We start from the raw sequence: 21895 nt of genomic DNA on the forward strand, positions 1-21895 counted from the left end.
ATACGCTACTAGTTCTGCAGCCTCTGGGACACACATGTAGGTGCATAAAGCCACCTAACTTCCCAAAAGTACTCTGACCGCCTCACGTTAGTTATTCCTGTAACCGGCAAAGAAGAGGACAACCCGTCCAGCGCCTCAGGGTTTCAAGGCCGGGGGCCTTGGGTAGGACGAGCTCATGCCAAGGCCCGCCCACTTTCTCTTCTGTCCAATGGCTTTCCTGGACTTCCGAGCGGGAGTGGGAGGGCCCAGATTGTTAGTAAACGCCGAGCCACGTGCGGGCGCCCCTCTTGGAGCCCCCGGGTCGGCGCGTGCGTACTCTGTACGCACCTCCTACGCAAGCGCGCGCTTCTGGGCGGAAGCAACAAGACCCGGCTGCACGTGGGCTCCGGGGCTATGGAGGGGGAAATGCAGACTGAATCGAAGATCCGGGCTGATTCTGGGACAGAGCCCGGCCCTAGGGTCCCCGGCTGTAGCCTCCGGCACTTTGCCTGCGAACAGAACTTGCTTTCCCGGCCTGATGGCTCTGCCTCTTTCCTGCAAGGTAGGAACTACTAGGTTGTATTATTTTGGGGGGGGGGGGGTTACAGTGTACTGCTCTAGCTGGTAAAAATCTCTCTTGAACTGGTGCAGTTCTTGCCGGGGTGGACACTACTGCATACGCAGGTAGACATATATCTCTCCCTCCAGACTAGCAAGGAGAAGATTGTTAAGTACGTAGAATGGGAGACGGCAGACCACCTCTAAAGAATGAATACTCCAGAATAGGGGAAATCTTCTTATCCGGGGGTCTCCCTTGACTAGGTTCCTCTCCGGTTTCCCACACACGCACCCTGGGTCCATACATCCCAGGCTGAGGCAAACCTGTTTGTTTGCATAAATGCCCAGTGGACTGTCACCACTTCCGGTTTACTCCCTAGCCCGGTGGCAGATCTTTTATCCAAATAGTTACTTCTCAGATTGATGGTGATGTCCCCAGCCCCACCTCTTGGGTAAATGTCCCTTTGACTGGGATACACAACTCTCCCTATATCCCTAAGATTGGGGTAGTTCTTACCTATTAGGGAAATATCCCCTTTTCGTAGCTAAACAACTCTGAAACTAGACTCAGTTCCCTTACCCCTCTGAGGGAAATATTCCTCTGGGGATAGGCCTAAGGGTCACCCCCATAAATGCTTCAGACCCTGCTCTAGGGCATTACCTGAAACCCAAATACAAAACCTGCTTTCATTCATTCTTTCATTGAACATGTACCTTTGCTTAGTATTGTTCTGGGCAATAAGTAAATAAATTTTTTAAAAATCCCTGCTGTAACGGATTTGACATTCTTACATTCTAGTCAGAGAGACAGGCAAAAGATAAGTAAAATATGTAGTAAAAAACTGGAGAAAAATACAGTAAAGATGTAGAATGGGGTGTGCCAGAGAGGGTTGCAGTCTTAATTAGGATGGTCAGGAAAGGCATCAACTGAGATGGTACCTTTTGAATAAACACTTAAAGATGGGACTTTACTGATGATCCAGTGGCTAAGACTCTGAGCTCCCAATGCAGGGGGCCTGGGTTCAGTCCTTGGTCAGGGAACTAGATCCCACATGGTGCAGCTAAGAGTTCGCATGCCCCAACTAAAGATCCCGAGTGTTGCAGTGAAGACCCAGTGCAGCCAAATAAAAAATTTTTAAGGCAGTTTTTTTTTCCCCTAAAATTGGCTTTTTGCAGGGGGAGCAAACCCTAAAGAGATTAAGAGGAAAGCTTTTAAAGCATTAGGAACCACAGGGTCCTGAGGCCAAAACTTGCCTGGTGTGTTTGAAGAACAGTCAGGGGGACAGGGGTGCCTGCATCGGTGACAGGAGATGGGGTGGAGGTAAGGAGGCCTGCCCCTCATATAAAGTCTAGTGACTGAGAATGGAGCCATGTGACATGTTCGGAATATATCTTTATAGATTTTAGACTTTCTGGCTGCAGTGTTGATGGTAAAGGGCATGGGGGAAAGGAGGAGAGGAGGGTGGCGCAGACCAGAGTGGGACCAGGACTGGTGGTGAGAGTCGGAAGGTAAAACCGACAAATCGCGGGTAGTTTGGTTTGGGGGTATGACAGAGTCAAGGATAACACTAAAGTTTTTTACCCAGACCAGCCATGCTGGAAGAAAATGAGTTCAGTTGGAAACATTACATTTGCAGTGCCTAATAGACTTTCCCATGGCAGTGTGGATTCGGCAGTCGGACATACAAGACTGGAATTTGGGGGTCCTTTGGCTCTAGATGGCAGTTCAAGCTACTGATTGGATGGAATCACCAAGAAAATTAATATAGATGGAGAAGAGAAGAACTTAGAACTTAGCCCTGTGCCTTCTAGCCTGGGTGGAGCTAGGAAAAGACATTGAGAAGGAGCAACTAGTAAGGTAGGAGAAAAATCAAGAGAGGGTAGTGACCTGGAGCCCAGAGAATGTGTTTGAAATGTAAGGACCAACCAACTGTTTTGGTCCGGCTGAGAGACTGAATCATGTGAGGATGGACTAGACCTGTGGGTTGACAACTTGGTTGTCTATTGTAGGTGGTGCAGCCAAGAGTCACTCTGGGACTTCCCTGGTTAAGATTCTGAGCTCCCAGTGCAGGGGACACGGGTTCCATCCCTGGTCCAGCAAGCTTCCACATGCCTTGCATCACAACTACTTGAGCCTACACACCCTAGAGCCTGTGCTCCACAACAAGAGAAGCCAGCGCAATAAGAAACCTACGCATTACAACGAAGACCCAACGCACAGCCAAAAATAATAAGTAAAATTTAAAAAAGAAAAAGCTGTTCTGGTGGAGGGGTGGAGTCAAGGAGGAAAAGAGTCAGTGAGCAGAGACAGCTCTTCAGGAACTTTGCTGTAAGAGGATAAGCTAGATGGGCCAGGAGTTAGATGGATGTGGGGTCCAGAGGGGAGGGAATTGCTAGAGCCATGGCCTCAGGAAGATGAGAAGGGAGGCAGTCTTGTGCCCAGGTGAAGCACAGACAGCGCCTTTGGAGTAACAGGAAGGAAGACCCCACTGTGGATCTAGTTCTGCTTGGATAATTTCCTCCTCCAGGGTCCATTCTCCTGGAACCAAGAGAGTCCCTCAGTTGTATGGCAGCTCTTCCTCCCCTTCCCCAGAACAAAAAAGCCTCTACCTGGGACCTCCCCAGGCTTAGCTCTCTTGCTCAGTGCAGGTGCCTGGAGGTTCTTAGAATTTAAGAAATACTGAGCCCCTTGTGTGTTCTAAAAAAGAAAGAAATACTGAGCCCCTTGTATGTTCTAAAACCCCAAAGCCCAGGACCCTGGAGCAGGGTCCTCTGCAAACCCTCACTAGACTCTCCAGTGAGGTTAAAAATGCCAAGCCCCAGAACCCACCTATGCCAACTAAGGCCAGCCCTCTTTGTGCTGATTGTTTAGTCGCTCAGTTGTGTCAGCCAGGCTTCTCTGCCCATGGGATTATCCCAGCAAGAATACTAGAACAGGTTGCCATTTCCTCCTCCAGGGGATCTTCCCAACCCAGGGATGCCAGCCCTCTGTATTTTTAAATGATCTGCTGTAGCGATTCTGGTTGCAGGCCTGTGTTTTGAAACCGTGCTGGAGCTCCATGTCTTCCCACTGCAGGTTGCAGGTCCAGCTGCACGTTAGAATGGCCTGTTGGAGCTCTGAGGCTCCCAGTGCCTGAGCCCCAGCCCCCAGCAATGGGATTAAGGCTCTCTAGGGGAGGGGCCTGGGCATCTAGATCTTTTTAAAGTTCTGCAGTGAGCCCAGTGTGCATACAGGGTTGAGAACTACTGTGTTCACTAGTGGGTTTTGTTTTTGTTTCCGTTTTATTTCTGTTCTTTGGTCAGGTCAGGTTTTAGTTGTGGTTCGTGGGCTTAGTTGCTCCATGGCATGTGCAGTCTTAGTTCCCTGATCAGGGATCGAACCGGCATCCCCTGCATTGGAAGGTGGATTCTTAACCACTGGACCACCAGGCAAGTCCCCTTCAGTGGTTCTTTGTAACTGAAATACAGTAGAAAATATCCGAGTACGTCAAAGCAGCAACAGTAAGAGTTGTTTTGGGAGGCGTTCGTTCCATTTACATCCACACAGATTTGTGTGAGTTTTGGGTCCTGAAGTGTATTTGAATCTAAAATGTATTTCTTCCAGGGAGTTATGATCAGGAATGTTTGGAAGCTGCTCTTGTAGTCCAGTCTACCCATTTTGCTGATGGGAAGACTGAGGCCCAGAGAAGTAAGCAAAATCAGCTGAGATTACAGAGCCAGGAGGAAATAAGCAGGTGCCAGGACCCAGCCCTACATATTCATCCCTTTCTCAGGTGTCCTGACTGCTGCAGAATCTGGGGATGTGAGCCAGAGGGAAGAGAACTTGGCCTGGGGGAAGCTTTGGAAGGAGAAGTTGGGACCAGCAGCAGTAAGAAGGGGGAAGGTTAGCACTCAGGAAGAACTTCCTGTTAAAGTTATTAATAGTAGCTAAAGTTCTTTGGGCACTCAGCAACTTAGCAGGCAGCATCCTAAGTATTTCTCTTTTTATCTCATTTAATCCTCATAGCTGTGAAAGATGTCCTGTAGGTGTTTGCGTTGGTTTTTTTTTTTTTGGCTGCACCGGGTCTTAGTCCCAGCATGCAAACTCTTAGCTGTAGCGTGTGGGATCTAGTTCCCTGACCACGGGTTGAACCCAGGCCCTCTGTGCTGGGAGCTCAGTCTTAGCCAGTGGACCACCAGGGAAGTCCCAGGAACGTACTATAGTCATCCTCATTTTACAGATGAGGAAGTAGAGGCAGAGACATGAAGCAAGTGCTTAAGGAATCACTGCTAACAAGGGGTGGGCCAGAGTGAGGGTGACGTGGGGACCCCTGGCCACCCAGCTCAGGGCCCACAATGTTAAGTGCCTTGTGTCAGACCCCAGAGGCAGGGAACATGCAGGTGAGCTCGCCCATGCTTTCTCCCCAGGGGATACCTCCGTCCTGGCCGGCGTGTACGGGCCAGCCGAGGTGAAAATCAGCAAAGAGATCTTCAACAAGGCCACGCTGGAAGTGATCCTGAGGCCGAAGACCGGACTGCCTGGTAACTGTTCCTTGCGCCCGGTGTCCCCGTCACTGCCCTTTCTGGTCTCCACTCCTCCTCTCAGCTCCCCTCAGCTGTTTCTTCTTCTCCAGTTCTCTGCCTGTACGTCTCTATCACTTTTCTCCCTCTCTCCATCTTCTCTCCCCCCTCCCCCCTTCTTTCCTGGCTCCATCTCTCCTCCTTTCCATTAATCTGTTTTTCCACCCTTTTACTCTCTGCCCCCCTCACTCCCCAGGGCTGGGTGCAGTGGGATGGGAATGGACAGCAGCACTGGACATGGGAGAGCTCTGAGGTTCTCCTCCCCCGGGAGGCTCCCTTGGTGGGCACTGGAGGTGGCAGGCATTAAGTGGGTGGCAATTAGGCCCTGCCTCCCTCCCACTGGGACTCCTCTCTCATTCCCGCAAATTCTTCCTGGGCCAAGACTGCAGGCCCTTTTCTGGAGGCTTGGGTGGGGCATATGGAGACAGGTGAGCCAGCTGGAAAGGAAGAGCCTGACAGCCCAAACCCACCCCTGATTTCCGCAGGCGTAGCGGAGAAGAGCCGGGAGCGGCTGATCAGAAACACATGCGAAGCGGTGGTGCTGGGAGCGCTGCACCCCCGCACCTCCATAACTGTGGTACTGCAGGTCGTCAGCGATGCTGGCTCTGTATCCTTTCCTCCAGGAAGTCCTCCAGAATCTCACTGATTGCCCTCCTTGTTGATGGCCATGTACACACCCTCTCCTAGTCTGCTTGACAGATGTCAACTTGTAGGAACAGCAAACACGGCTTGAGCGTTTACTGTGTCAGGCAATTTATACAGCACGGACAACTCACACTTCCAGTAACTGGCAGTGCCAGGACATAAGCCCAAGCCATGTGGTTCTAGAGCTCAAGGCCCCTAGCAGCTGGGTCCTGGTCTCATGTTTCAGGTGAGGAAACCAAGGCCAAGAGAGGGGAGGTCGCTTACCCAAGGTCACACAGCTGGAAGGCAGCAGAGGCTGAATTCACACACAGGCCCATCTGACTCCAGAGCCTATGGCTTTGACCTCATTTCTGACCCTGAGCTTGGATTTGAGGCTCAACAAGTGCAGAAGCCCCGAGCAGGCAGAGCCTTTGGTTCGGCAGCTCAGCCTTGGAATGTGGCTGCGGTTTGGGTGCAAGAGGCAGAGGCCCAGAAATGGGCATTTCTAGACAGCTCTGTGGATGTGTGTGGCCCTGCGTTGGGCAGATAACTTCACAGATGGGGGAAGAGGAGCACTGTGAACCCACTTCACAGATGGGAGATAATGGAGGGTCAGTGGCAGAGGTGGGGCTGGCTGACTGTAAAGCTGGGCCTGGGGAGGAGAGACTTGAGGAAACTGAGCTGGGGCTGGCTGTCTGACTCAGGCCTGGGCTCCCCTTGCACAGGGCCAGGGCCACACCTCTCCCTGGGACTGCCGGCTCCCTGAGGACACTGACTCCTCCCTCTGTCATCCCGCTAGCCTGTCGCCAGCTAGCACTGCTTGCTCAATTCCCCAGCCCCGGGCCTGGTTCTGCCACTGCCTCCTTGTTTTATCTTGAAAGGCTTCTCACCTTTGTTTCCCTGAAGGTGCATACCTGCTAAGTATCCTTGTGATCCCTGACTGAGACTCAGAGAGAGTAAGTAGCTTGTTCAAGGTCACACAGCTTAGGGTGGCAGTTCAGGTTTGGAACCCAAGGATACTAGATCCCAGGATTACTCTGCCTTTCTGTGATCAATTAGATGTCTGGTGTTCACGGCACTGGCCTGGTGAACCGGAGGCATGGATGTGTTCTGCTGACCAACTTTCAGTAGAAACTCTTAACATCCACTGGCGATCCAGTGGTTGGGACTCTGCGCTGTAACTGCTGAGGGCCTGGGTTCAGTCGCTGGTGGGGGAACTAAGATGCCACAAGCCACATAGTGTGGTCAAAGAAAAACAAAAGATGAAAAAAGAAACTTAACCACTGCCTGTGGCTCCTGGCCTGTTGCCTGAATGCCGCCTGCATGGCCCTGGTGGACGCTGGTGTGCCCATGCGGGCCCTCTTCTGTGGGGTCACTTGTGCTCTGGACTCTGATGGGACCCTCATGCTAGACCCTACTGCTAAACAGGAAAAGGTAAGTATGAAGGGCGGGGTGGTGAAAGGCCCTGGACAGGCACCCTCCCTCTCCTCCTCCTCTGGGCCTCGCTTCTCCAAAACAGTTGGCTGGTACCAGCTCTAACCCGCTAAAGTGACAAGGGAGTTGATTTTAAGAGGTTCAAAAAGAAAAGCAAAAACTTAGAGTTTCTTCTTCAGTGGCTCAAGTTCACAGTGTGCTGAGGCTCCAGTTATTCCCAGTTATCTGCTCAGGACTGTGACAGTCACATCCAGTCAAGAAAGCAGAAAGAAACCCCTTGAGAGCTTCAGACGGGGGGTGGGCAAGTGGAACTGAATGCAGGGAACTGGTCACAACAGCCGTGATGGAAGAGCTGAAGAAGCAAAAGGGAAGAAGGGAGGCCCCCCCTGAGATGAGAAGCCTGAAGCCAGCTCCTGCTGGGCGCTGTTGGGGACATGGGAGCAGTCAGATCTAGATGAAAACAGTCTGGCTCTGGCCTGGCTGCTGAGGTCCACAGCCACCCTTTCTCCATGACGACTGTGGTGGGTGATACGCCTCAAACTCCTGTGAGGACCCAGATGCTGCTTTCTCCTTCCTCTCTTGTCTCCCACCAGATTCCCGCTACACCCAAACTGGCAGGGGAACCTGGGAAATAGAGCTTGCTGGCTTCCAGCCCCAGAGAGCAGAGCACTCTGGGAGGCACTGAGGGATGACCATCACCGTGGCTGCCCCTCTGGGGCAGAACACTGTGCTTTGGAAGCCCTGTCAGAGCCACGTGGTGGGATCACGTGGGGAGCGATTCCCTAGGGAGGGGGTGATGTGTAGACTCCCCTCAAAAAATACACTTGCTAGGGCCTGGCTGCGGGAAAAGCAACCCCCCCCCCACCCACCCCCCCCACACACACACACCCACTTTGGGGCCAGCTGAGATTGTATCTGAGGGGAGGGTTCCAGGTCTTCCACCTTGTACCTCTCGTTCCTAGGAGGCCCGGGCAGTCCTGACCTTTGCCCTTGACAGCGTGGAAAGGAAGCTGCTGATGTCCACCACCAAGGGGCTCTACTCCGACACCGAGGTACCACTGCATAACTGGGGGTGAACACCAGGCCTTTTCCACCCCCCTGACATGAGGTCCAGTCACTATTCTAAGAGGCTTAAGGGGAACCCCTTCCTTGCACCCCTTCTGTAAATAGGAGGTTTTAAAGTTTGTGGCCATAGAAGCCTTTGTGGGAATTTTAAAGGGAAACCCAGATTTCCACCTGAGAAGAGGGGCTCAGGTGGAAATCAGAACATGGGGCACTTGAAGCCTCCCAGCTTCCAGCTCAGAGCTGTGCACCCTGGAGTTTGGGGTGTCTGAACAGAGTTTGGCACCTGCTGGGCCAAATGGTCACCAAGAACATTTACCACCTGGCCCTCCTGTGAATCCAGGTATACACGGCAGTAAAGATTTGGGGTCTCAAGTTCCATGGCTATTAAGAGTATTCGGAGTCACAGGGCCTCTGGGTCTGAAATTCCAATCTCTGGGTCTGGAGCTCGGTGAGCCTGGGAATGCTTCTGGGGGCAGGAAGCCTGACACTGTTGGTCTGAGGGCCTGGAGCTGTTTAATCAGCCCTGAAGCCTTCTCTAAGGAGACCATGAAGTGAGGAAGATGATAATGCATGTGGAGTAACCCCCTCACCACCACCCTCCCCTGGGGAGCGGGGCTCCCGGTGAAAGGGGAGGTGTTAGGTTTGGGGGGTTCTGGGAGTCAGGTGGGGCCCCTGGCACTAACCGACCCCCCTCCCCTCCCAGCTCCAGCAGTGCCTGGCTGCAGCCCAGACTGCCTCCACACACGTCTTCCGCTTCTACCGGGAATCGCTACAGAGGCGTTACTCCAAGAGCTGAGGCAAGCCAGGGCAGGCCGCCCCTCCCGCCACCTCCAGCGTCAAAGAAGCCAGCAGGCCGGCCCTGCCGAGAAAAGAGTGGCTATAGCCGGCCCCCTGGGCATGGGGGACGGGCACAGACCCCGCCCCACTCCAGGAAGACACTGGTAGGGTAGTGCATTCACTGAATGAAGCTACTCATTCTAACAGCCCCATGAAGCCGGGACTGCAGTTAGAGTGTGCAAGCCCTGCTGGGTGCCAAGGCCTCAGCAGTGAATGAGGCTCAGGTTCGAGGAACGTTGATGTGATAGACAAGTAACAGTAGTGTGTGTTGGATGGTGGATGCTATTTAAAAAATAAAACAATACAAAAAACTTTTTTAAAGGGGGTTTAGGTGAGTTCATGGCGGGGAAAGGGGACAGATTCAGTACATCAGTTGAGGATACCTTCGTGCGGAGGGGGCATCCGAGGGAAGTCCAGGAGAAGGCCAGGGATGAGCTTAGGGAATCATGGACACGTGGTGGGGGAGGACCCCTTGGCAGAGATAGGCAGAGGTTCAAGAACCAGCAAGATGGCTGGTGCACCTGGAGCAGAGGAAGGGAGGGCAGGAGGGAGGGAGGAGATGGTCAGGGAGACAACGGGCTTCGTGTGCCTTGGAGGGCAATCTGCCTCTGAGCACTGCCTTTATCCAGCAACCCCCTGAGGTGGGGCTGTTATGGTCCCTATTTTAAGGTCAGGAAACAAACTTAGGAGCCAGTTAACTGCCAGAGGTCACTAGCTAGTTAGTGGTGGAACACGGGTCCGTCTTCAGAGTCCATGGTGGAACACGGGTCCCTCTTCAGAATCCAGACCCAGAGCCCCCACTATTCAGACCCCAAGAGAGTCAGCACACTCTGGACCTCAGGTCCCTGACAGTGAACGGAAGTGGCCGAGGCCTGTTGATTCTCAAGTCGGGTGGTGGCACCCCATAAGGGGCTTCTGGAAACAGGTATATTTTCGGTTCTGATTTGACTGATTCCCACAGATGGGCCACATGCCTGCCGGATCCTGTCTGCCACTGACATTTGGGGGGTTATGGTAAAAATGACATGTTGGGGAAGGGGGTCCTTTGCTGCAGCTTCACATGGGTGCACTGACTCACACAATTGCCCCTTTGGGCAGGTGTCATTTTTATCCCCGGTAACCAAGGAAATGCATAAATAGCTTGAAATGATGCTCCGTGAAAATGGTCAGGAGAGCATAGACAGTGAATAATGTTTTCTTGCGGGATTAAATGGCAGTGTGCCTGTGCACGCTAAGTCGCTTCAGTAGTGTGCCACTCTGCAACTATGGACTGTAGACCACCAGGCTCCTCTGTCCATGGGGTTCTCCAGGCAAGAATACTGGAGTGGGTTGCCATGCCCTCCTCCAGGGGATCTTCCTGACCCAGGGATCAAACACACATCTTTTCCATCTCCTGCACTGGCAGGCAGGTTCTTTACCACTAGCGCCACCTGGGAAGCCCCAAGATGGTATTAAGTGGAGTGAAGAAAACTAAACAGCTCTCACTTTGTTACTTGATAATATCCAACCTGGGGGGGTTGGCCATGGCATGTGGGATCTTAGTTCCCCGACCAGGGATGGCACTGTCCTTCCCTGCATTGGACATGTGGAGTCTTAACCACTGGACCACCAGAGAAGTCCCTCAGGCCCCATTTAATGTATCTGACAAGCACATTAGGCACAGGGCTATTTTGCCTGCTAGCACTTTGATGCTTTGAGGCTCCAGCTGTCCCAATCTCGGGCTGTGGGATGCAGCTGCCTTGGACCCCAGGTGGGCCAGTGATAGGGTGCCTGGCAAAGACCTTGGTGGCACCAGAGCTGCCCACTCCCATTTTCCTCCCCCAGGAGGGGGAGCCTGCACAGTGGAAGCCAACAGATGGGAGACCAGACCATTTCACTTGACACCCTGAATCCAGTTCTCTCTGTTTTCCTCCCCTTTGTTGTGTAAAAGAGTTAGATTTCTGCCACTGCTTTAAAGGAACTCAGGAGGGGACTGCTGTGTAGACTGTATGATTCATTTGGTCTCTACAACTGCTCCAGCTGTGGGGGAAATCAGTCCCATTTTGCAGATGAGGCAAAGTGAGGCTCAGACCATAGGGTTACACGGTGAACTCGGAGGAGGAAGGACTTGGAACCTCGCTTTCGCTAATTCCCTGCCGACCACCCATGTTCTGGAGAGAATGTTCTGCCATCTGGGAGCCCTCTGAGCCTCCATGGATTCTCCCTTCTCTGGCTCTGAGGTGTCCAGGAACACCCCGGGGGACAGCCTGTCACTCTGGCCCCGCCTGTCCACCTGCCCACACACTCAGACAGACACAGGTTTGGCGGCAAGAGTGTCTGGTGTTTAATCGCTCTCTGCGGCCTCCAGGAAGGCGGGGAGGGAGGGGGCGGCCCAGCCCACTCCCGTTTCTGGATGCTGCCGCTGCCGCCCCGTCCGCCGGGACTCTCCACTCGACCGCAGACGCGCTGGGCGGCCGGCCTCTGGGTTCACAGCGGGGGCCGCAGGGGCAGCTAGGGCGGGTCCCGGGAGGCGAGGTAGGCGGCCAGGGTCACCAGGGCGGCCACGTATGTGCACACGCCCAGCCCGACGGCCAGGACCCCCAGCAGGAAGGCTCGGCGGGAGGCGGCCCCTGCCCCCTGGACGTCCCCCTGGGCCCAAGCCTTGTTGGTCTGTAGAGGCATTGGGCAGCGGTGACTCAGGAGTCCCCTCATCCCACCCTGCTTCCCGCAGCCCGACCCCTCCCCCACCCCCACACCCTTGTATTCATATGTTCCAAAAACAGCGAGCAGCTACTGTGGGTCAGGCACAGCTGGGCACTGGGTTTACTAGGTGACTAATAAAAATAGACATATATTACTATATGCCACAGTTCTAACTCATTGAGCTTCACAATGACCCTGAGGTAAGAATTAGTCATCCCCATTTTACAGATAAGGAAAATGAGGCACAGGGAAGTTAAGTGGCTTGACCACCACCTTACCAGAGGCTGGGGGGCAGGCCTAGGAGTGGAGCTCACTCTGCACTCCCCTCTGTGACAAACACGCCTCACTTCACTCCTGAATATTTCTACGTGAATCCTCTTCATCACTTCCCACCCCCCACCCCAACCCACCCAAGCAGGGCTCCTCTCATTTGTTTTCTTTCAAATGCCATTTTCTCTCTTATATCCAGTCCCCTCTCAACCCCACCCAGAGACTGACCTTCTGGGCCAGGCAGAAGGCGGCGATGCCCAAGGGCCAGAAACAGCACAGCATGGAAAAGACAGCCAAGCCGAGGTGGTCGTGGGGCAGCAGCGGGGAGAGGGGGCCGCCCCCGCCCCAGTCCGAGTCACTGTCACTGGATGAGACATCCTGTGGGCAGGAGACGGCCTGAGTGGGCATCTCCATCCCCCGTCCCTGCCCCACTGCTCTGCTCCCCATGCCCCCAAAGACACCAAGAGAGAAAAATGTTCCCAGAGATAGACTCTTGACCCCTCTATATCCTGGATGCCTCCGAGGGGAAGCTTTGGACCCTGCCTCCTGAGAAAAACCTCACCCACGCTCAAAAGCTATGAGTTCAATTTCAAGAAGTTCACAGGTCCAGTCATGGGTGGGTATTACAGCTGCTCATAAGCCCTGAGTTATAAACCCCTTAAGTAGACACAGAAACCAGTGGGGACCAGAACCTGCAAAAAAGATGGAGATCAGAGGAGAGAGCTCTGGTGGCCTGAATTACTAGGACAAACCTGCCTGCTGAAACCACAGGTTCTAGGTTTACATATATATATATATATATATCAGTTCAGTTCAGTCGCTCAGTTGTGTCTGACTCTTTGTGACCCCATGGACTGCAGCACACCAGGCTTCCCTGTCCATCACCAACTCCTGGAGCTTGCTCAAACTCATGTCCGTCAAGTCAGTGATGCCCTCCAACCATCTCATCCTCTGTCGTCCCCTTCTCCTCCTGCCTTCAATCTTTCTCAGCATCTGGGTCTTTTCCAATGAGTCAGTTGAAATGTATATATATATATATATATATATATATATATATATATATATATATATATATTTAATCTTGCATCAAATAGCTCACAAGACTTTAAGGAGTTACTGTAAGGCCAAAACTGAAGTGAAAATCAAAATTAATTTAACAGAGAAGGTCCCTTCTGCCCAGCAGGCATTTCCCAATCCTGGAAAAATTAATCTTTCATTCACACCCTGAACTAGATTAAAAATGATCTCTGAATGGCAGTGCCCCTAGGCAGTTGACAGAAGCAGACCCAAATCCTTTCTGGACAAGGTACTTTGATTCTAACCCTCAAAACCATTTTTCAAATACAATAACCAACAAGCCATCAAAGATAACCAGGTATACAGGAACCATGGAGGAGAACTAGCAAAATAATAAGGCCCTGAAAGTCTTCAAATACTGGAATTACCAGACACATAACCATGTCGAAGTGAAGCTTACTGCCACGGTGTGGCGGACTGTTTCTAAAAATGGCCATAACCACCTCTCCCCTCCCACAGGCTCTTCTTACAGTGTGACTGATAATCTTCCCATCAAGGGGTGAGGCCTGTGTCCACTTTCCTTGAGTCTGGGCAGGCTATGATTCATCTGTAATTGATAGAATGTGGTGGAAATAATACCACACGACTCACAAGCCTAAGTCAGAAAAGGTGAGGCAGGTTCAGCTTTGTTGAAACACTCCTGCTGGAGGGCTGGAGGCACATTCGGAGTGCTGCCCTGAAGCTTACGTGCTATGAGCCCAAACCAGCCCACATGGGGTGACTCCTGCAGAAGCCCTGAGACCACATTAAGAGAGAGATACCCAACCAGACCCCCCTGCTGCTTCAGACCCTGACTGTTCCAGTTCTGGCCACTGGCTGGCCTTGACCTCATGAAAGACCCTGAGGCAGAACCACCCAAGTCCTTCCCAAATTCCCAACCCATGGAAACCATGAGCCATGATAGTGATTGTTGTTTTAAGCTACCAAGTTCTGGGTGATTTCTTAAACAGCAGTAGCAACAGGAAAACCATGCTTTGCAAATAAAAGACAAGCTTGAGAATATGGACACGGAATAAGAAATGATAAAAAATGACATTAACTGGAGGGGAGAAAAAAAGAGAGAGGTGCAGAGATGTATCAGCTTTAGAGAGACAGAGAGAAAACAAGGGGGTCAGAAATGATTGGGAAGAAAGAGCCAAAAGGAACAAAGATGAGAGACGAATCTGGAGAGAAAAAGGTAAAGAAACCAGGGGAGAGGAAGAACAGGAAAAACCACAACTGGAAACCCAGGAACATGCATGCAGTTGGGAAGTGAGACTCCAGGCCAAAGATGGGCACTCCCTCTGCCAGCCTGCTGGATGTTGGCCACAGCTGGGCTTCCCGCCAGCCCCCTCCCCCAGTTCCCACTAGGGTGCCTTCCTTAGTGGTGCTGCTCCTACCTCAAAGTCGGGGGTCCCTGGCTCCCCTAGTCCTGCACTCACAGAAGGAAGAGATGGTGGCAGGAACTGCCAACCCTTCAGCGATTCCGCAAAGGCTGTCTCTCGAAAGGGAGGCCCCAGCTCAGGCTCACCGGACTTCTGGATGGGAAGCTCACCACCCACCAGTAGGGGCTGTTGGAGCTCTCGAAGACTGGGGCTGTCCATGGCTGGGGAGAGGCTCCTTCCTAGGGGAAGGGGAAAGAACAAGACAGGCTGTTTTTTTTTTGTTTTTTTTTTTTTTAAGACAGGCTGTTAATAGTCTCACCTTCATCTCTCCCCTGACTCCTGGCTTTGGAGAGACTCCAGGCAGAGACTAGGTAACTGAACCATCCTAAGACCCATTTAAGCAAAACTGAGGTCTAAAGAGTTAAAAAGGGACTTCTCTGGTGGTCCAGTGGCTAAGACTCTGCACTCCCAATGCAGGGGGCCCAGGTCCAGTCCCTGATCAGGGAACTAGGTCCCACATGCCTCAGTGAAGACTGAAGATCTCGTGTGCTGCAACTAAGACCCAGCATGGCCAAATAAATAAATAATTTAAAAAAGAGTTAAAGAGGATGGTCCAAGTTGTGGGGGAGAAAAAAAAAAAAAAACTCAGGAATCTGAACATTCAGTTCTGGGCTTCTCTCTCCTCAGGGCAAAACCACACACCTGTTCCACAGTTATTCCAAACCATGCTTTACACACTTACTTGGCCCATGAACTACACACCTATCCTGAGTTCATACTCCCATCCCTCTCCCGCACAGCCATCCCCAGTGACGCTTAGTCCACACACCCCCTGTGCCCCACAAGCCTGCATACTCAATACCCAAGTCCCCTGCCACACATACCCAACCAGGCAAGCCCAACCCCGACCTGTGCACACTCATGTCCCAAGGGACAGTTTGCCCCAAACAACATGAGCTCCCAGAAAACACCCCTCTGAGGCCTGCAACCTTCTTACACACTCACCCCAAACAACTCCTTGTACATTCATCCTAATCCCCTCAACATCAGAATTTCCCCAGATGTAGGTATATGCACAGGCTTCCCACACATGCAGATGGAACACTCTCCTGTTTCCATCACTTCCCCTGCACACCTGCCCCAAACACCAGGGTCCACACACCCCTCTTACTCCACCCACATTCATGACCCACACCCACCTGCTCCCCAGACACCTCCTGTTTGACCAGAATCCACCGTTGCACCCCTCCCCCAGAACACCACCAACCCACCACACACTCCACTCAACCATAGAGAATATTCTCCTGGCCCTCACGATCGCCCGGGGGGAGAGGGAGGGTCCCCAAGTCTCCCGCCCTCAGCCCAAACCTGGCTTGAGCCGATTTCCTCGCCAAGGTTTTGCCTCCCTGTCCCTAAACCCAAGACCTGGGGTAAAAGCGGTGCTCCCGGCCCGCAGCTGCGCCCCTCACTCACCGCCCACAGCCATAGGCCAGGACCTCCTGGGTTCCCTGCACAGACACCCGACCCGACCCTGCCACCCAGGGTGGGGGCACTCAGTGAGCCCCGCCCTCCCCAGGGTCCAGGCCTGGCTGCGGGCTCAAGGTTTCCGCGCTCAGCCCAGTGCCCCTCTCAGCGCCCCGGGCCCGCAGCGCGCGGGGGCGGGGATGGGGGCGGGGCGACGGGCTCCGGGGCTCCGCCCTCCGCGGAGGCCGGAGGATGGGGCCTTGAAGGCCGACGTCAGCGCCGGGCGCGGACCCCTACCACCCCGGGTGTGGAGGAGTGGGCGGGAGTCTCTAAGAACAGCGGGCCCTGATTCCCTGAACCCAGACCCTAAATCTGCAGGATGGAGGAGGGAGCACCCCGATTCTCCAGAGCCTTCTTGACTTGGCCCCGCCTCCTGCCCACCGCCCTCCCCGCTGCCCAACAGTCAAAGCAGCAACCCCAGCTAACTGTGGGCACGGTTCTTAGTGCTTTACATACACACGTTATGTATATACACGGACACGTTTATTCCTGAGAACGACCTGAGAAGCACTGTCACTGGTGGTCATGTCGTGCCCAGGAGGAAACAGGCGCCGAGAGTTAGAGCTTGCCTAAGAGCGTGCGGCAGGGTCAGTGGGTGTAGTGACCCACGCCCTGCCCCTGCGTTAGATGCCCTGCATTCATCATCTCACGGATTCCTCTAGATCTCTCTCCCTATTCTGCACATCAAGCAACTGAGGCTGAGAGGTATGTGTGAGTTCACTGGTCGGAGGTAAGCAACTAGTACCAGGACCCACAGGCAGATTCTAACCCAAGGCTGTATTTCTTGCTGGCCCACGTAGAGGGGTGAAAACAGAGGCAGAAGGTGAGGTGGGGGCTTCCAGGGAAAGGGCCGGCGGTGGGAGTGGGCCAGGGATGGTGTGCTGGTTATCAGGTGGTACAGGCGGTAGTTATGAGTTACAGTTTGGACCCACACAGACCTGAGTTCCTTTCCAGGCTCTTCAAAGCACTCGCTATGTGACCTCTGGATAATAGCATCACCTTTTTGAACTGCAATTTCTCCATGTGTAAAATGGATTAAGTACTCCCTGTCTCTTAGATTGTGATCACATATATAAAGCACTTCGATTAGGTGAAATTAACACATGTCCAGCATTTGCCCCAAACTAGGCACTCTGAACGTGTTTAATACTGCTTAGGAATAGAATTATTTATTAATGTAGCCATCATTTTCAGTTTGATGAAGGAACTCTTCTCACCCTACAGGCCTTGACCTCCTTCAAGGAGGCCACCCAGTTTGCACTGGCTTCCCTGTCTCTCGGAAGCCTTCCGTCTCACCAGTCTCAGACAGCCAAACTGGAGGATTCCCTTCCTGATGTGGGGCCGACCAGAGTTCTCTCGCTCCAGGGCTCTGGGGCTCTGTGCCAAGAGTCCAGACGCTGGAGTTGGCACAGGCCCCACTCCCAGGGAGAGCAGATGGTGTCTGGAAGTGCACTTGGCTCAGTCAGATACTCTGGCTGACAACAGGCGGGGAGACCCACGGGAGGATAGAGGAGGAGAGGGAGCAGAACTGTTCTATCAGGAGAGATAACCTGTTATTCTTTATTATCTCCTTAACCTCGCTCTTATCACTGTGAAACATACTACATACTTTGGCTGTTTGTAGTTTGAATTCCCCCACTTCAGTGCCAGCTGCAGCTGAGCTGGGATTTGCTCTCTTTTGTTCACTGCTGTGCCTCGGGGCCTAGAACAGTGCCTGGGTGCAAAGCAGGCCTTCAATACCTATTTGTGGCATGGGCACATGAATTCTTACCAGCTTCCCTTTTTTACTGAGGATGAATCAATACATTTTACTGAGGCTGAATTTACTGATTTTTACTGAATCCCTGAGCAACATGGGGCCCCCTGACCCCCTAGGCCACCCTAGAGATTTTTTTTTTGGTCATCTGCATGCAGAATTTTATTCCGTGGATAGAATCTGCACCCCTTGCAGTGGAAGTGCAAAGTCCTGACCACTGGACCACCAGGGAAGTCCCGCACCCTAGAGATTTAGTCACTTCACTACATTCTCTGGCCACCATCAGCCTTGTACAGTCTCCCTGCCCCTTCCAGGGTTCTTGGGCTTTGTGATGGTCCTGAAATACTGAACATGAAATCCCAGCCAGGATTATTAACAGAAGCCTAAGCCACTGAGTGAAAGTTTGATAAGGAACAGGACATATATTTAGTCTCAAAGGATCCCCCCACAGATAACTTATTACAAAGGGGAAAAACAGTATTAACGGACAACGTCAGCAGACACCACTTAAATCAGGTGGTGGAAGTGAACATCATCAGTATTGGAGCTGATCAACCTCGTGTGCCTACTGATGTGTACTTGAAAAGGAAGGACATGACATCATTTCTATGATGCTTCTGCCAAAAATGCATCATCTGAATCTAATCATGAGAACACATGGGGCAGAGCCAAATCGAGGGACACTTTATAAAGTAGCTGATCTGAACTCTTCAAAAATGTCAGTATTGGGGCTTCCTTGGTGGTCCAGTGGTTAAGAATCCACCTTGCAATGCAGGGGACGATGCCAAGGATTAACTAAGTTCGTGAGTTGCAACTATGAAGCCTGCACACTCTGGAGCCCATGTGCCACAACTAGAGAGCCTACGTGCCACAGCTAAGACCTAATGCAGCCAAATTAAATATATATTTTTAAAATGTCAGTGTCATGAAAACAAAAACATAAAAATCTAAAAGTCGGCAGCCTGTTCTAGGTTAAATGTGACCAAAGAAACATGACGGGCTTCCTAGGTGGCACTAGTGGTAAAGAACCCACTTACCAATGCAGGAGACATAAGAGGCTCCGGTTCAGTCCCTGAGTCGGGAACATCCCTTGGAGGAAGGCATGGCAACCCACTCTGGTATTCTTGCCTGGAAAATTCCATAGACAGAGGAGCCTGACGGGCTACAGTCTGTGGGGTTGCGAAGAGTCGGACATGACTGAAGCGACTTAGCCCGCACACAAAGAAACATGAATCTGCCTGCAATGTAGGAGGCCTGGGTTCGATCTCTGGGTTGGGAAGATCCCCTGGAGAAGGAAATGGCAACCTACTCCAGTATCCTTGCCTGGAAAATCTCATGACAGAGGAGCCTGGTGGGCTGCAGTCCATGCGGTTGCAGAGTCAGACACAACTGAGCAACTAACACTTACTTACTTAGAGCAACATGACAAATAAACACAAAGTGTGACCCCAGATGGAGAGCAGATGGTGACAAGGTGTGTTATTGGGACAAAGGGAGAAATTTGAATACAAACTATGAATTAGATGATAGTTTTCTATCAATATTAAATTGATACTTGGGGAAATGTTAAACTGGTATTATGGTTATATAGGAAAATCCTCTAGTTCTTGGAGAATTTTACTGTTAAAATAATATTATGAATATAATATCTGTATATGTGTATACATATATGTAACACATATGTGTATGTATATGTGTGTATATACATACATATATATATATGAAAAGAAAATCAAGTGAAAAGTTGAACAAAACTTCACAAAAAGAGGAAATCCAAGGTAGCAATGAACATTTAAAAATTACCCAACTAATCATCAGGCAAATGCAAATTAAAATCACAATGTGATACCAATACACCCTCATCAGAATGGCTAAATGATAGAAGAAGCCACCAGGAAGTACTGGTAAGGATGTGGAGCAGGGGAACTCTCATACATCTAAAATTGGTTCAACCACTAGGCTGAATGAGCATTCAAATTGGTTCAACCACTAGGAAAACTGGGCAGTTTCTTCTATAGCTGAACATATCTTGTGTGTGCGTGTGTGTACTTAGTCATGTCTGACTCTTTGTGACCCATGGACCGTAGCCTGCCCAGCTCCCCTGTCCATGGTATTTTCCAGGCAGGAATACTGGAGTGGGTTGCCATTTCCTTCTCCAGGGGATCTTCCCAACCCAGGGATCAAACTCATGTCTCTTGGGTCTTCTGAACTGGCAGGTGGATTCTTTACTAGTGAGCCACCTAATGACCCAGCAATTCCAGTCCAATAAGATATGAACATATGTCCACCGGAAAACAGGTTCCCATCAATAGATGGATAAAGTATAGCATCTTCACACAGAGGAAACTATATAGCAATGAGAATGAAAGAACTACAGCCACGTGCAATGGCATGGGATAAATTTCACAAAGCACTGAGCAAGGAACAGCAGACACAAAGTAATACATACTGCGAGATTTCATTTATATAAAGTACAAAACCAGTCAAAATTAATGCATATTGTTAGGAGTCCAGTTAGTGGTTTCCCTTGGGGACATCCTGGATGAGGCATGAAGGGCATCCTTGGAAGTTAGTCATGTTCTTTTCATGAGTTGATTTCTGGTTACCAAGTATGTTCAGTTAATGAAATTTAATTCAGCTGTTCACTTATGATTTGTGCACTTTTCTGTACATATACTGCCAAACATTTATTTTTGAAAATGTGAGTTCTATCTAAAGATATGGATAACGTTCCAAGACGTATCACTGAGTGAAAAATGCAAGATGTGGAAATTCCCTGTGTTTCAGTGGTTAGGACTAGGCTCTTTCACTGCCGAGGACTTGGGTTCAATCCCTGGTCAGGGAACTAAGATCCCACAAGCCACTCTGCTTGGCCAAAAAAAAAAAAAAAAGCCAAGATATAAAAGAGGATGAACAGTCACTCTAATAATGAGTACAGCATTTCCTCCAAAAATTAAAAATAGAATTACTACATGATCCAGCAATTCCACTTCTTTGGGTGCATACCCAAAAGAACTGAAAGCAAGGTATTAAAGAGATGTGTGTATACACCCATGTTCATAGTAGCTGTATTCACAATAGCCCAAAGGTGGAAGCAACTCAACTAGATGAATGGATAAAGAAAACAGAGTGTATTTCTAAAATGGAATATTATTCAACTTTAGAAAGGAAGGAAATTCTGTGATGTCCACTTTGTAATGTATAGAAATACCAAACCATTATGTTGTGCACCTGGAACTAACATGGTGTTGGAGGTCAACGATGCTTCAAAATAAATAAATAATTGCCATATAATTTTGAAACACAAGGAAGTTCTGACATGCACTACAGTATGGCTGATCCTTGAGAACATTATGCTAAATTATGCTAAATGAAAAAACCCAGTCATAAAAGGACAAATATTGATTCCACTCATATGGGGTACCTACAGTAGTCAAATTCATAGAAGTAGAAAGTAAATAGGGGGTTTCCAGGGGCTAGAGGAAGGGAGGGAGGAGTGGGAGTTTTTGTTTAATCGGTACAGTTTCAGTTTTGCAAAATGAAAAGAGTTCTAGAGACATTGCACAATTATGTGAATGTGCTTAAGGCCACTGAACTGTTCACTTAAAGATGGATAAAATGGTAAATTTTATGAGTATGTTCTCACAATTTAAAAGACTTTAAGAATAAAAACTACATAAAGAGATACTCAGTGTGCTTCTTGTAAAAAATATGTAAAATGTGCTGTCTCAGTAACAACAACATGAACAGTAAAAACCATCAATAATAATAAACATTTATAGTGCTTCTTATGTGCCAGGCACTACCCTAAATTCATTGGGCAGTTGTATTATTATTATTAGTCATTTACATTGTTATTATTGCTGCATAACAAAATCCTCCAAAACTTTAGTGGGTTAAAACAACAAATACTACCATCAGACATAGTTTCTGTTGGTCAGGAATCTGTTGATCGGTTTGTGGGCTGACTCTGGGTCAGGGTGTCATGAAGTTACAGCTGGCATGGTGGCCAGCTGCAATAGTCACCTGAAGCGTTGCTGCAGCTGAACCATCTCCTTCCAAGATGGGTCTCTCACATGGTGCTGGTTTGTTTGGCTTTGGTTCTTCCCCATTTGGGTCTCTCTGCTGGCTGCTTCCCTGCTGTCGCATTGTGGTGGCTGGGCTC

The 21895-nt window shown here is 50.6% G+C and overlaps 2 protein-coding genes across 2 annotated transcripts; one reads left to right on the forward strand and one right to left on the reverse strand.

Annotated features, from left to right (window-relative positions):
* Positions 1 to 318: 318 nt before the first annotated feature.
* Positions 319 to 9372, forward strand: EXOSC5 (exosome component 5). The gene is made up of 6 exons (XM_070387653.1): positions 319 to 541; positions 4945 to 5058; positions 5583 to 5704; positions 7015 to 7155; positions 8118 to 8207; positions 8924 to 9372. Exons 1-6 carry the CDS (start codon positions 394 to 396, stop codon positions 9014 to 9016), a joined length of 708 nt encoding a protein of 235 aa, XP_070243754.1. The 5' UTR covers positions 319 to 393; the 3' UTR covers positions 9017 to 9372.
* A 2010-nt stretch (positions 9373 to 11382) lies between these two features.
* TMEM91 (transmembrane protein 91) lies at positions 11383 to 16070 on the reverse strand. Its single transcript, XM_070386825.1, has 4 exons — positions 15924 to 16070; positions 14466 to 14689; positions 12238 to 12387; positions 11383 to 11706 (listed from the first exon to the last, which is right to left on the reverse strand). Exons 1-4 carry the CDS (start codon positions 15934 to 15936, stop codon positions 11548 to 11550), a joined length of 546 nt encoding a protein of 181 aa, XP_070242926.1. The 5' UTR covers positions 15937 to 16070; the 3' UTR covers positions 11383 to 11547.
* Between the last annotated feature and the right edge of the window lie 5825 nt (positions 16071 to 21895).

This window comes from Bos mutus, chromosome 18 (genome assembly GCF_027580195.1).
Source record: "Bos mutus isolate GX-2022 chromosome 18, NWIPB_WYAK_1.1, whole genome shotgun sequence".
Classification (NCBI taxonomy): domain Eukaryota; kingdom Metazoa; phylum Chordata; class Mammalia; order Artiodactyla; family Bovidae; genus Bos; species Bos mutus.

Excerpts from the sequence above, each read along its gene's own strand:
- TMEM91 (XM_070386825.1), bottom strand. Across the intron at positions 12,388-14,465 it reads CAGGGACCCCCGACTTTGAG|GATGTCTCATCCAGTGACAG; the intron begins GTAGGAGCAGCA and ends TCCTGCCCACAG. Across the intron at positions 11,707-12,237 it reads CCTTCTGCCTGGCCCAGAAG|ACCAACAAGGCTTGGGCCCA; the intron begins GTCAGTCTCTGG and ends ATGCCTCTACAG.
- EXOSC5 (XM_070387653.1), top strand. The coding sequence starts at position 394 with ATGGAGGGGGAAATGCAGACTGAATCGAAGATCCGGGCTGATTCTGGG. Across the intron at positions 542-4,944 it reads CTCTGCCTCTTTCCTGCAAG|GGGATACCTCCGTCCTGGCC; the intron begins GTAGGAACTACT and ends CTTTCTCCCCAG. Across the intron at positions 8,208-8,923 it reads GGCTCTACTCCGACACCGAG|CTCCAGCAGTGCCTGGCTGC; the intron begins GTACCACTGCAT and ends CTCCCCTCCCAG.